The sequence below is a fragment of the Pelmatolapia mariae genome, linkage group LG1 (assembly GCF_036321145.2).
Source record: "Pelmatolapia mariae isolate MD_Pm_ZW linkage group LG1, Pm_UMD_F_2, whole genome shotgun sequence".
Taxonomy (NCBI): domain Eukaryota; kingdom Metazoa; phylum Chordata; class Actinopteri; order Cichliformes; family Cichlidae; genus Pelmatolapia; species Pelmatolapia mariae.
This window is the reverse complement of record NC_086227.1, coordinates 15,006,774-15,018,794: the sequence shown is the minus strand read 5'-3', so window position 1 is coordinate 15,018,794 and position 12,021 is coordinate 15,006,774. Positions and strand designations below refer to the sequence as shown.

The window sequence follows — 12,021 nt, the reverse complement described above, 5'->3', positions numbered from 1 at the left end:
AAGTCTGTACAGAAATCTGAAATTTTGAGTAAAGAAATCTTTTATTTATTGGGCAAATAAACTTCACATCCACACAGCAACACATTGCTTCTGTATCTCCAAAAGTTGATTCTGTTCATCTGGACGTAGGAGGACGTGGGAGAAACGTTTCGTCACATGAGTGACGCTACGTCCAGATGAACAGAATCAACTTCTGGAGATTTACTTTCCTGGATGATTGAGAATGCATCAAGACATTGCTTCTGGATATGGGTCAATTTACAGTCATGGTAGTCTAGTTTGACATAAATAGTAAGTACATGACCACATTTACCACAGTGCATTGCCTTAATTGTGTAAGAAAACGAGTCCACAGCAGTGTGCAGGTCATCAGAATCTTTTCAGGACTGAGTTTGAGTTTTTCACCTGTGCAAATGATGCAGAGGATTTCAGTGTAGAAAAGAAACAAGCTGCTACAGAAAATGAATAAATAATAATAATAATAATTAATAAACACATAGAAAAACGGTATGATGCTCTTTTTGGGGGGTTTCTAAAGAAGGAAACTGCTATATTTTCAGCATCGTTTCTGCCTTTGTTTTATTATTATTATTATTATTATTATTATTATTATTATTATTATTATTATTATTATTATTATTATTATTATTATGAAGGGATAATAGGAAAATGATGGTATACAAGCCCAAGCCCAAGCTGAACCATTATCAAGAGGTTTTCACACATGTACAAAGGAGGAAATGGTGTCAGAGACCACACACATGTAGATGTGGCCGTGGATGTGTTGGTTCTAACTTTTAGAGCACCTATTTTACCTTTTTTTACTTTGATCTAATTACACTCATTTTACATTCACATACAAATGTAGGCTCAAAGCAGTGCCTGCCTCTAGTAGTCATCCTGCTGCAAGTCCTGCTGGAGATTTATAAAGCAGCTCTAAATCCAAATCCCATCAGGGTGCAGGGAAGCTCTTAAAGCATCAAATTTCTCTTCCTTATTTCCTCTGCTGGTAGGATTAAGGTTTCATGCTGGTTTTGAGTTACAAGCCACTTCCGATGTGACTTGAAAAGTCCAATCATTCCTATCTGAACAGTCAGCTGCACCATTTGTTTTCATAAATGTGTTTGTGCACTTGTTTTTATGAAGTTAGGCTATGTTTGATTAATAAACCCAATACATCCAATGTGCTGGTGACAGATGAGGTTTCACAAAAGATTCAAATGTAGATGAGTCAAATCTGTGTATGGAGCATCTGTTTGTTTGTTTGTTTGTTTGTTTGTTTTAATTCTACTTTTTTTTTTTTAAAGCTCTTCTTTATAAATAATTAAAATATCCAGTAGGTCGATTGTTCCATAGAATTTATTTTTAGTTTTCTGAATAACTCCTCCAGATGTTTTAAGAATTTCTTCTCTCCCTGTTTTGACTCTATCATCATTTTTGGTAGAATAATGACTGTATGTATTAAAACTATAACAAACAATAAGCCAGCAGAAAGCCTTGAAACAATGTACTTTTGAGGCAAAGTTAATAATGTATGCCCTACTAATTTAGCCCTGGATCCCAAAGGTCAGAGAAACCCATCATAAGGAAGCACATCCTGGTTAAGACTGCTGAGTGTATTGAACTGTGTTGATGTAGCAGGGGGTCCTGAGGGTTTAAAGAGGGAGGGACTGAGGAATGTAGATGATTATCTGCTCTGTCCACATCCACCAAAGAATTAGGGAATTTGAAATACCCCCTTGGCGCCATCAGCGTGGCAGCTGACGCGTCTAGTGTCGCAGTGTGGCTAGTAACGGTGCTGGGTGAGATCATACGAGTTGTTCTGTAGAACTGGCTCCTGTCTGGCTAGAATACAGGAAACAAACAGAAAAGCTTTTTCACAACTCCAGTAATGGTGTGGTTTGGCTCAGCGTTTGCGGCTCCTTTGGGAGCAATGAAATGCTTGATTGCTGAAAAAGGAGAAACCATGAAAACATCACAGCAGTCTTCAGCCTTTATATAAAAATACTATTTACTTTATACACCACTGTTTTCCATAGAAATGATACTGATGTGAGGGCTAGAGGTGGCAACTGGTTAGATTCATTACATTTAGAAAATACATAAAAAGGATTTGTTTGACAGCACTCACTGGATTGATCAACACTTAGAACAATGGGAACATCCAAGGATCTCAGTGAAGATCTAAGAAAGAGAATTCTAGAGTTACACAAGTTGTGAAGGTCTCTTGGGCCATTTGTAAACAGCTGCAGATTCCAGGATCATCAGTAATTTGGATGTGTCGCCACTTTGGCAAGTTCTGGAAAAAGAAACTTTCACCCTCAGATGACAGTAAATTGGTTAGGATGTTCAGAAACCAAGGCTCACGCCTTCTATTAACTGAAAACTGCTGGAAAACCAGCGTCACTGTCCACAGTGAAGCTAGTTTTACATGGCCATGGACTGAGAGAGAGAAAGAAGCCCCTGCTCCAAAAAATCTAAAGCTAACAAAACGCCTTTTAGTCAGATGAGATAAAGACTGAGCTACTTGGTCACAGTGACAAGAGGTATGTAGGTACTGAGGAGTGAAGGTGAGGCTTTCAAACTAAAAAAAAATTGGACTGACTGTCAAGCATGGTGGTTGTAGTGTCATGCTCTGGGGCTGTTTTGCTGTCAGTGATAAATTGCACAAAATGGATGGAAGAATAATAATGAAGGGCTACCTCCAAATTCTTCCACTCCACCTCAAATCAAATCACATCAAAAACAGTGAGACAGTTCGAACTTGGTTACTGTTAGTTTGGATTGACTTGATGGCTTGCAAAAGCATCTGGTCAAGGTGCTGCTTGTTAATAGACATTTTAATATAAGTTGATGTGTATGTTTATATCTGACCCTGTGTGACTTAGAGAAAATACAAAATAAATTCAAGCCTGTACACCCAATTATTGTTTCTTGGGTCACTAAATGTGTAACCTGTACAATCATTCCTCCCTGGAAACCTATACAGCATACACAAGGGCCGAGTTGTCCAAAATTAACATGACAGTCATGTCCATGATGAGGGTATGTAAATGACTTCAAAAATCTGTATATATTGACAGAAAGATGAGCTGATATATAAATAGCCATAATTCAACTGGTTAGATTAACAGAAACGTTAATACAAATAATAAATTATAAAGAAATTTGGTATAAATCTGGTTCTTCTTATCCTTGTTGTTGTTGTTGTCGAATTCTGTACATAATCGATTTGTTGTCCTAAATGACTCCACATACATAACTGTGGCTCCCACTAGTGTCTCAATGTTGCAAATGCCAGTCGGGCTCCACCAATGACTGTAGAAAACGGTTTTCTACAGTCATTGGGCTCCACCAATATACGTCATTAGCGCGACAGTTACTCTGTGGAAAAAAGACGATTCTGGCTGATTCATTGTAGCCGGGTGGTTTGTTTCGGCTACGACCAGAAAAACAAACTCTTCTGAATACCACACAGGTCTGACAGCAGGTAAGTGGAGGCAGACGTTCAACACAGCTCACAGAAGTCATTAAATCTGATGAAAGGGGATTACTGTAAACAATTTGTTAATCATTTTCTTGTACTAAACGGTGCAGGCTAAGTTAGCACAAACAGGCTAGCGCTAGCATCACGCTAATTGTGTCCGTGAACTGAGCTAAAAGCAGCTTAAAGCAGTAAACAAGCTAAAACTATAGTCATCAGCCACAGGCATGTAATGATACATTAACTAAAACATAGGAGCCGATAGTGTTTTATCAGGCTTATGATGTTGCCGTATTGCGTTTGACGATTATGGGTGAATTAGCACATTGGAGCTAACTGTCATTAGCCTTTCTACGGAATATGGATATTTGATTAATTAATGCATTTTTTTTTGTGTTACTGACGGTGCAGTTTAGCTCATTTTCTGCACACAGAGCTTAGAAATAGTCCGAATTTTCTACTCAAGTTTACTCGTTAGGCCTACGTACACTGTATACATAACGTCTAATCTCATAAAAACAAAATATAACCAAAATATTAAAATAAAATATGTATAAGGTACATTTATTTTAATGTTAGCAGTTAAATATAATTTAAAATAATATATAGGGTAATCTTATCAATTTGGAGATTGTCCAAACAGAGTAAAATCTGATCTTTATAAGTTTGCTTTGAATAAATGTGGACTCAAGGGACTATTACATATAACTCTGTATCTTCACAAACCATGTCCTGGTCACGAGTTTAACAAAGTTTTTTTTTGTTGTTTGTTTTCTGTTTTTCAGTTAACACATCTCAGTATGGACCGGCTGCTTAGGCTCGGAGGTGGAATGCCAGGTCTTGGCCAGGTAACATAAAGATAACCAACAGTATAACTACATTACATAGAAAAAACACCGGCTAAAGGCGAGTGCTTGTGTGCTGCAGGTTTTATCAGATGGTTACTGCCATTAAATAAATATTACCAGAAAAAAAATATAATGCATATGCACATTGTATGCTCTAAAATTCTAACTGATACCTGGATTGTGGTGATTAGTAAAAGCTGCTACTGTCTTACAAAAGCCTGAACTAATAAAAAAACACTTCCCCGCCTCCTCAGGGCCCCCCAACAGATGCACCTGCTGTGGACACAGCAGAGCAGGTGTACATCTCCTCCCTTGCCCTACTCAAGGTAACACCTCTGCACCACATCATCAGCAGTAAATATGGTAAATATATGATGTCCATAAAAAAACCCATCTCGATGACTTTTCATGCTATTCCTCAGATGTTGAAACATGGGCGTGCTGGTGTACCCATGGAGGTCATGGGATTGATGCTGGGAGAATTTGTTGATGACTACACAGTGCGAGTGATTGATGTGTTTGCCATGCCGCAGTCAGGAACAGTAAGTTCATTTGTCCCACTCTCCTCCTCTAGATTACCAAGGAGTGCACAGTTGGATAATAAACACCTTGTTTGTATCATGATATGACCAATTTTGAAATATATTTGTGATGATTAATGTTGACTTTATACTTTTTCACAAAATCACAATTTTGTGCCTCACAGGGTGTGAGTGTCGAAGCAGTGGATCCTGTGTTTCAGGCCAAGATGTTGGACATGCTAAAGCAGACCGGCAGGTAACACGCTAATACTTGAGACTGTATAAAATGAATAAAAACGCATTTTCAAAAGGACAGTTTGATCAAATACCTGCTTAGCTAGTAACTGATGCATAAAGTGAAGGCTTAGAAGAGAAAATGAAAAGTTTTCATGAAAAAATTTACATTAAATGTCTCTAAAATCATATTCACATATGTCTGCTGTCCTCTTCCTGTGCTGTTTAACAGACCAGAGATGGTGGTGGGATGGTACCACAGTCACCCTGGGTTTGGTTGTTGGTTATCTGGTGTGGACATCAACACACAGCAGAGCTTTGAGGCTCTGTCAGAGCGAGCTGTCGCAGTGGTCGTTGATCCAATTCAGAGCGTCAAAGGGAAGGTAGGGATGAGTGGGTACCAAGGAGAAACCCTCTAATCAGCCTCTATTATTTCAATTGCAGTGCACAAGATTAGTTATTAAGTGAGAATTCATAATGAATTAGTGATGATGATCGTTTAATTGTGAAACGTTTTTTTCCTCCACTGTCATCTTCAGGTTGTTATTGATGCCTTCAGATTGATCAATGCCAACATGATGGTGTTGGGTCATGAACCAAGACAAACCACATCCAACCTGGGTCATCTGAACAAGCCTTCAATCCAGGTAACCTGCTTTTTTTGTTCTTAGAACATGGGTTTTTTCTTAAAATCTCCTAACAGATGGTAGCAAAGTGTATTGTTATCTCCAGTTTCTGAACATCATATGCAAAGTAATAGTCACTCATGCTTCTCCATAAAATTATGTTCAGAGTTTTCTTTGAATATTTGCATATAACATCAGCTGTTTGATGTTTTGTTGTTAGTGTTCAGTTAGCCTCAACAATCAGCTTGTTATAACATGAACAAACACAATTCAGTTAACTTTATTTACATGCAGTTAAATCGTTGCATAACAGCATATACCTGAGGCAGTTGGCATTAGTAAGGTTGCATTCAGTGAGACGTGAAGAACAGGAACAGCTGTGCGCCCCACCATTCATCACACTTCATTTCCAGCCATTGTATTGAAACTAAATCAGTGTAAAAGATCTAAAGAGGATTTAAAAAAAAAAATTCAAAACAAATCCAGTGTTAGGGTTTTTTTTGTGCAATGTTTGTTGACATTATCCAAAAAGGAAAAAAATGCTAAACTTGATGTTTCTTGTGTTTTCAGGCCCTGATTCACGGACTCAACAGACACTACTACTCCATCACCATCAATTACAGGAAAAATGAGCTGGAGCAGAAGGTTTGAGTCTCACAACCTATTAAAGAGTTATTGCTTTTTTAAATTTGTGATAGAACATATTAAACATGACTTTTCTTATTCAGATGCTGCTGAACTTGCATAAGAAGAGCTGGATGGAGGGTCTGACCCTGCAGGACTACAGCGAGCACTGCAAGCACAATGAGACCATCGTCAAAGAAATGCTGGAGCTGGCTAAGAACTACAATAAGGTACGACTTGAAATAGTGTATCTCAGCAGCAGATAATGTTTATTTTATTTTATTTATTTTATTTTTATTATTTTTTTTACCATGCTGTTCCACAATACTGACATACTGTCATATTTCCACCTCAGGCCGTTGAAGAAGAGGACAAAATGACCCCCGAGCAGCTGGCAATCAAGAATGTTGGAAAACAGGTAGATTTTTATTTATGTATTTATTATAAACTTTATTGAAACCAGGGAATTCTCAAAAAGGATCTGAAAATCTTGACCCTGTGGTTGACGTTTTTCATCTTTTTAATTTTTTAAAATTTTTGTTATTTAATCTACAGGATCCCAAGAGGCACTTGGAGGAGCACGTAGATGTTTTAATGACATCCAACATTGTTCAGTGCCTAGCTGCCATGTTGGATACAGTAGTTTTCCAGTGATTGGGCTGTGTGTGTGTATAACTGTTAATATTACAACCCTTGTTTTCTTTTATATAAAATAAATGTATGTATGACAGTAATTCCTGTGCTTGTGTCTGGACTGACTTGTAGTGAACTGAACTTGTTAACAGTTTCTGAGGGAAGTTGAACCACAGCAAATGCACCACAGGGAGAAATCTAGTTTAATTAACGCAGGGCTTTTGGAAAAGCTTAATCCAATACAGTTTTACAAATATGAGAACAGTAACCTGTCAGATGATGCGACGCAAAAAGTGCCCACTTGTGAATAAGCAAAAACATACCCGACTATTTATTGGAAAGAACCAGAAATGTCATATTAGGTTTTATAGTTGATATAATCTGTCAGAAACTGGAGTCCGGTTGACTATTTGCACCAAGCAGTGCAGTCTATTAATCAGTTATTCTAAAACAGATTGTAAAAACAACTCTGAACATTTGATAAATAAGTGCCAGCGCAATATACATGACCACCTTACTCCTGATGCTCAACTGTAGCCTTTACAGAACATTCAAGTATTAGCAGCCAGATGTTTTCCGTTGTTGGAGGTTTCAGTAGCTTAAAACAAAAGTGGAAAAAAAACCAAAAAACTACCATGAAGTTACTGCTTTTATCAGAATATATTTTACAGACATCGCAGAGGGCAAACAACTTTGTTCTTTTGTGCCAAAGCTTCTAATGGCACTGAGCTGACTCAGCAGAGACTCTCTGTATGTTCATGTAACGCCTCTCTAGACCATTAGATGGGGACAGGGTTACATGCCACAGGGCCAATAGCCCCACCTTCAGTCAATACAGTATTAAAATCAGTTGACTGCTGACCTGGTAAAAAAGCGGGCTTCTTCCTCAGGGTCTAGAGCTGTTTCTTTTGAAATGGTTGAGAATCCCCAAAACCATAATGCTCTTATATAAAATGCATTTACATAATTCAACTAATGAAGAAACAAAGGTTCATATGCATACACACGCTCTTATGTACACAGAGACAACTTTAATTCTTTTTTTTTCTTCTGTACTTACGGAAGTAAAGAAATCAAACCATTTGTGAGGCGCAGACTTAATTTGAGGCTTTATTTTGAGGGGTTTTAAAAAAGTTTTGGACTGATGTTTTTTTTTATATGAAGGGTTCCATTTTCAGGAGCTCAAAGTTAATTGGACCATTAATATATTTTTCACCGCCTTCAAGTGCTGCTTGTTTGTGGACCTCTCTGCCTTCAGGTTTGTTTTCAGGAGCTGCAAAGCATGCTTTGTTGAGTTGAAATGAGGTGACTGACTTGGACATTGAAGAATATCCAATTTCTGTGTCCTTTTAAACTCCTGTGTTGCTTTCACATTTTGTTTTCGGCCATTATCCATCTGCACTGTGAAGTGCCGTGGGATCACTTTTGCAGCATTTGGCTGAATCTGAGGAGAGAGTACAGCCCCGAACACTTCAGAGTTCATCCTGTGACTTCTATCCTCAGTCACATCATCAATAAACACTGCCACTAAACAAATACTACTGGCATCCACACATGCTCATGCCACAACACTGACAAATGTTTTACAGGATGTTTTTCGTCATCTCCTTTTCACTCCCTGCCATTCTGGTACAAGTTAATCTTGGTTTCATCTGTTCAAAGAATTTTTCCAGAACTGTGCAGACTCTGTTTTCTGGGAAAGTCTAAGGTGACCTATTTGTTGTAGAGTACAACTCTGTAGTTTGCACCTTGTGGTATACCCTCTGTGCTTGCCTTTATGAAAGCATCTCTCAGTTGTAGACTTTGACAGTGATAACTGGCCAAATGTTGTGAAAGGTTTTTCTTGACCAAGGCAAGACTTGTTTGCACAAAGTCAGTTTACAGGAAAAATATGAGTAATAATTATGTTTCCCTGTTTTTAAAAAAAGACTAATCAGTGAGACTGAAAGGTCCTTTTTAGTGTGATTCTGCTGACATTTGCGTCACTTCGTATGTGAATCAGCGGTGAGGGCATGGAAAAGAAACTGCACAGATAACAGCTTTTCTAGAAAGGAGAAACAAATAAAGTAATGATGTATTACTGTAGACCTTGGTATGAACTGAGAGGCTGCACGAACAGTAAACTTTACAAATTACATGGCTGAACATACAGCATCTTGACAAAGACCTCATTCTCAGCTTATGCAAAGGCGTGTTTATGTGTGGGTGAACTCATTTTCTAACAGCAAAAGCTGAGCCTAACAGCCGATGCTCGTCTTAGTTCATTAAAAAGGGAAAAAAGACACAATGGGTTCACAGGATCTCAGCCAGACAAACAACATATATCACATCAACTCCAGTGATGGCGAAGAACGTGGAGCATATGGTCTCGCTCCGCTCTATCTAATATACACTAACTGGACAGATAGTTATGACAGACATGGTCTCCTGCCCTTCTGTCAACCTTAAGGTATTTCAGGCTACGTCATTTTTGCTCCTCACCAAAATCTCTGCAACCCAAAGCTGTGAAAAATGATTTTTATAAAAAGGGCTGTTTAATTAAGCAGCCAAAACAGACAAAGCAAGCCCACACATAATTCATAAGAGTTTGATATCAAAAACATGAAATTCCAAGACGGGAAGCATTTTACAGCTGTGTAACTGACTGGAAAGCATCTGTTTTATCAACTGATTGTCCAGTTCATGGTTGCCAGGAACTGAAGCCTAGTCCAGCTGTCATACAGTGAGACACCTTTCAAGACACCCAAGAACACTTAAAAATAGAATAAAACACATAATAGAGATGACAAAAGAGAGAAAGAGAGGCACACAGTAATTCCCCCTCAAATTCCAGTGTCCAATTCAGGATCACTAGTTGACCTAACTAAATATCATTGGATAGTGGGAGGAAGCTGGAGTACCCTTTCTAATTCTTTGACCTAAATTAATGAAAAATTAATGAAAAGCCAATAGGAAATCAGTAAATGCTTGGCATTCTTAATAATTGATAACGACTCAAGCTGTAGTTTTGCAAACACCAAAAAGTATCAGTAACATTTTGTAAATGTATAAAATTAGAAACATTTCAAAGTGTCAGTTTATGTAAGAATGTGGAAGGATGATAATCTCTGGTTATAAATGTGACCTTGTCTTTCTCTTCCTGAAATTCTTCATGGGGTTATTTTGATGCACTCACACACTTACCACTCGATCAAACTGCTTGTTAATGTAAATATCAAGTCAGCCAATCACACGGCAGTAACTCAGTGCAGTTGATTTAAGTGACTTTGAATGTGACGTGGTTGTTGGTACCAGACCGGATTGTCTGAGTATTTCAGTAACTGCTGATTTACTGAGATTTTCCACCATCTCTAAGGTTTACTGAGAATGGTTTTTAAAAGAGAAAATATCCAGTGAGAAGCAGTTGATGAGGGTCAGAGGTCAGAAGATAATACCCAGACTGCTTAGAGGTGATAGAAAGGCAATAATAACTGAAATAAACAGAAGCAGATCCATGACCATCTCATTATGAATGCAGATTAGAATCAGAATCAGAATCAGAAAGACTTTATTTATCCCCAAGGGGCAATCAACATACAACAGAGCAGCATGACGTTGAAGATAAGGACAGGGCATAAACAGGCAATAGGAGTGAGATAATAAATACAAAGAATTGACAGTACAGAATATATGTACAGATTATACATATTGACGGCTGCTTCCCATAGCATAGAGCATCCCAAGGGTGCAGTTGACACATCTACAGTGACTGCGTGATGTTGTCATGTCAATATGAACATGGATATGTTACCATCACCTTACTGAATCTATGCCATGAAGAATTAAGAGAGTCCAGCCCAGTGTAAGCAGGTGTGTACCTCACAGAGTGTTTGGTGAGTATATGTGTTAGACTCTCACGCTTTCATGTAGTGCACCATTTTTTGGAATTGAAGTGAAAAATTTCAGTTGGAGGATGAGCCCTAACATTACATCAGTGATTACTGACATCACTGACGCAGATTTTCTTTGATGTCACCAACAGGCCAAAATGTTTACTTTTTGTGAAAGATCTCTGTGAGAGGCCTCCGGTGTAAGCTCCACTGTGAGGTTCACGTTGGTGATCTTTCATTTTCATCAGCTATTAGACCTACAGAGACCATCTTTTAAAAATATTATGTTCCACACCCGATTAAGACATAGTTATAGTTCCAGATAACAATGTTGGAAACCACAGTGTATTTACACCACAACGTACATTCAGAAACCAAAATACAAACCTACAGAAGTAGCAATAAAAATGCCTAATTACCATTTATTTAAGTCATAGAAGCATAGCTTCTTTTGTAATATTAGTTCAAATGTATGAATATTGCATTATTATTACATTGTAATAACATGTTTGTGTTCTAGTGTAGCTAATTATGATTGATTCTTTTGCATAAACAGATGGATATCATCATATTTCAATAATAACTCATGCTTCACTTACGTAAAAAAACAGTCAGCATGATGGGCCAATTCACATGCAGCAAGTCTGTATTTAGGTACAAAGTGTACCTTCATATTTCTAGTGCTGAATCATGATACAGTAGGTTTTTTTTTTAATTTCTGCTAGCTTGCACTAGAGGCATTTCCAGACATATTCTTCTGCAAATGTCAGGAGATGTCTCCCTGAGATTACAGCACAAAACCAGTCGTGCACACGGAGTAGCAGCCATAACAACAACACAATGTTATCTTCACCCTCCAGAAACTTCCAAACTTCAAGTCTGAGCTGAACGTATTTGCTGTTGGACACTTTTTCTGGGAATGAGAAAAGCACGGTCTGCTTTCTTTTTCTTAGATGACTCGGGAAGTTTGCTGCCTCTCCATGTTTGAATATACATGCAGCTGATCCTTCGTGGTCAGACATCATCTCCTCTGCCTCCCCAAATCTAACAACATCTTCTCCTGCAAGGAAACTGAAAAGACACCATCTCTTGGTATCTCTCATAAAAAAAGTGTTTTTCTCCCTGCTTCCAAAGGACTTCCAAAGAGATGAGCTAAAGAGGGAGGCGAAAAACAAGGCAGGC

General features: G+C 38.1%; 1 protein-coding gene across 1 annotated transcript; it reads left to right on the top strand.

Moving 5' to 3' along the window:
• Positions 1–3,379: 3,379 nt before the first annotated feature.
• Positions 3,380–7,165, top strand: psmd14 (proteasome 26S subunit, non-ATPase 14). The gene is made up of 11 exons (XM_063488662.1): positions 3,380–3,490; positions 4,270–4,332; positions 4,587–4,658; positions 4,755–4,874; positions 5,039–5,109; positions 5,320–5,470; positions 5,627–5,734; positions 6,284–6,358; positions 6,442–6,567; positions 6,693–6,755; positions 6,893–7,165. Exons 2-11 carry the CDS (start codon positions 4,285–4,287, stop codon positions 6,989–6,991), a joined length of 933 nt encoding a protein of 310 aa, XP_063344732.1. The 5' UTR covers positions 3,380–3,490; positions 4,270–4,284; the 3' UTR covers positions 6,992–7,165.
• Positions 7,166–12,021: the final 4,856 nt, after the last annotated feature.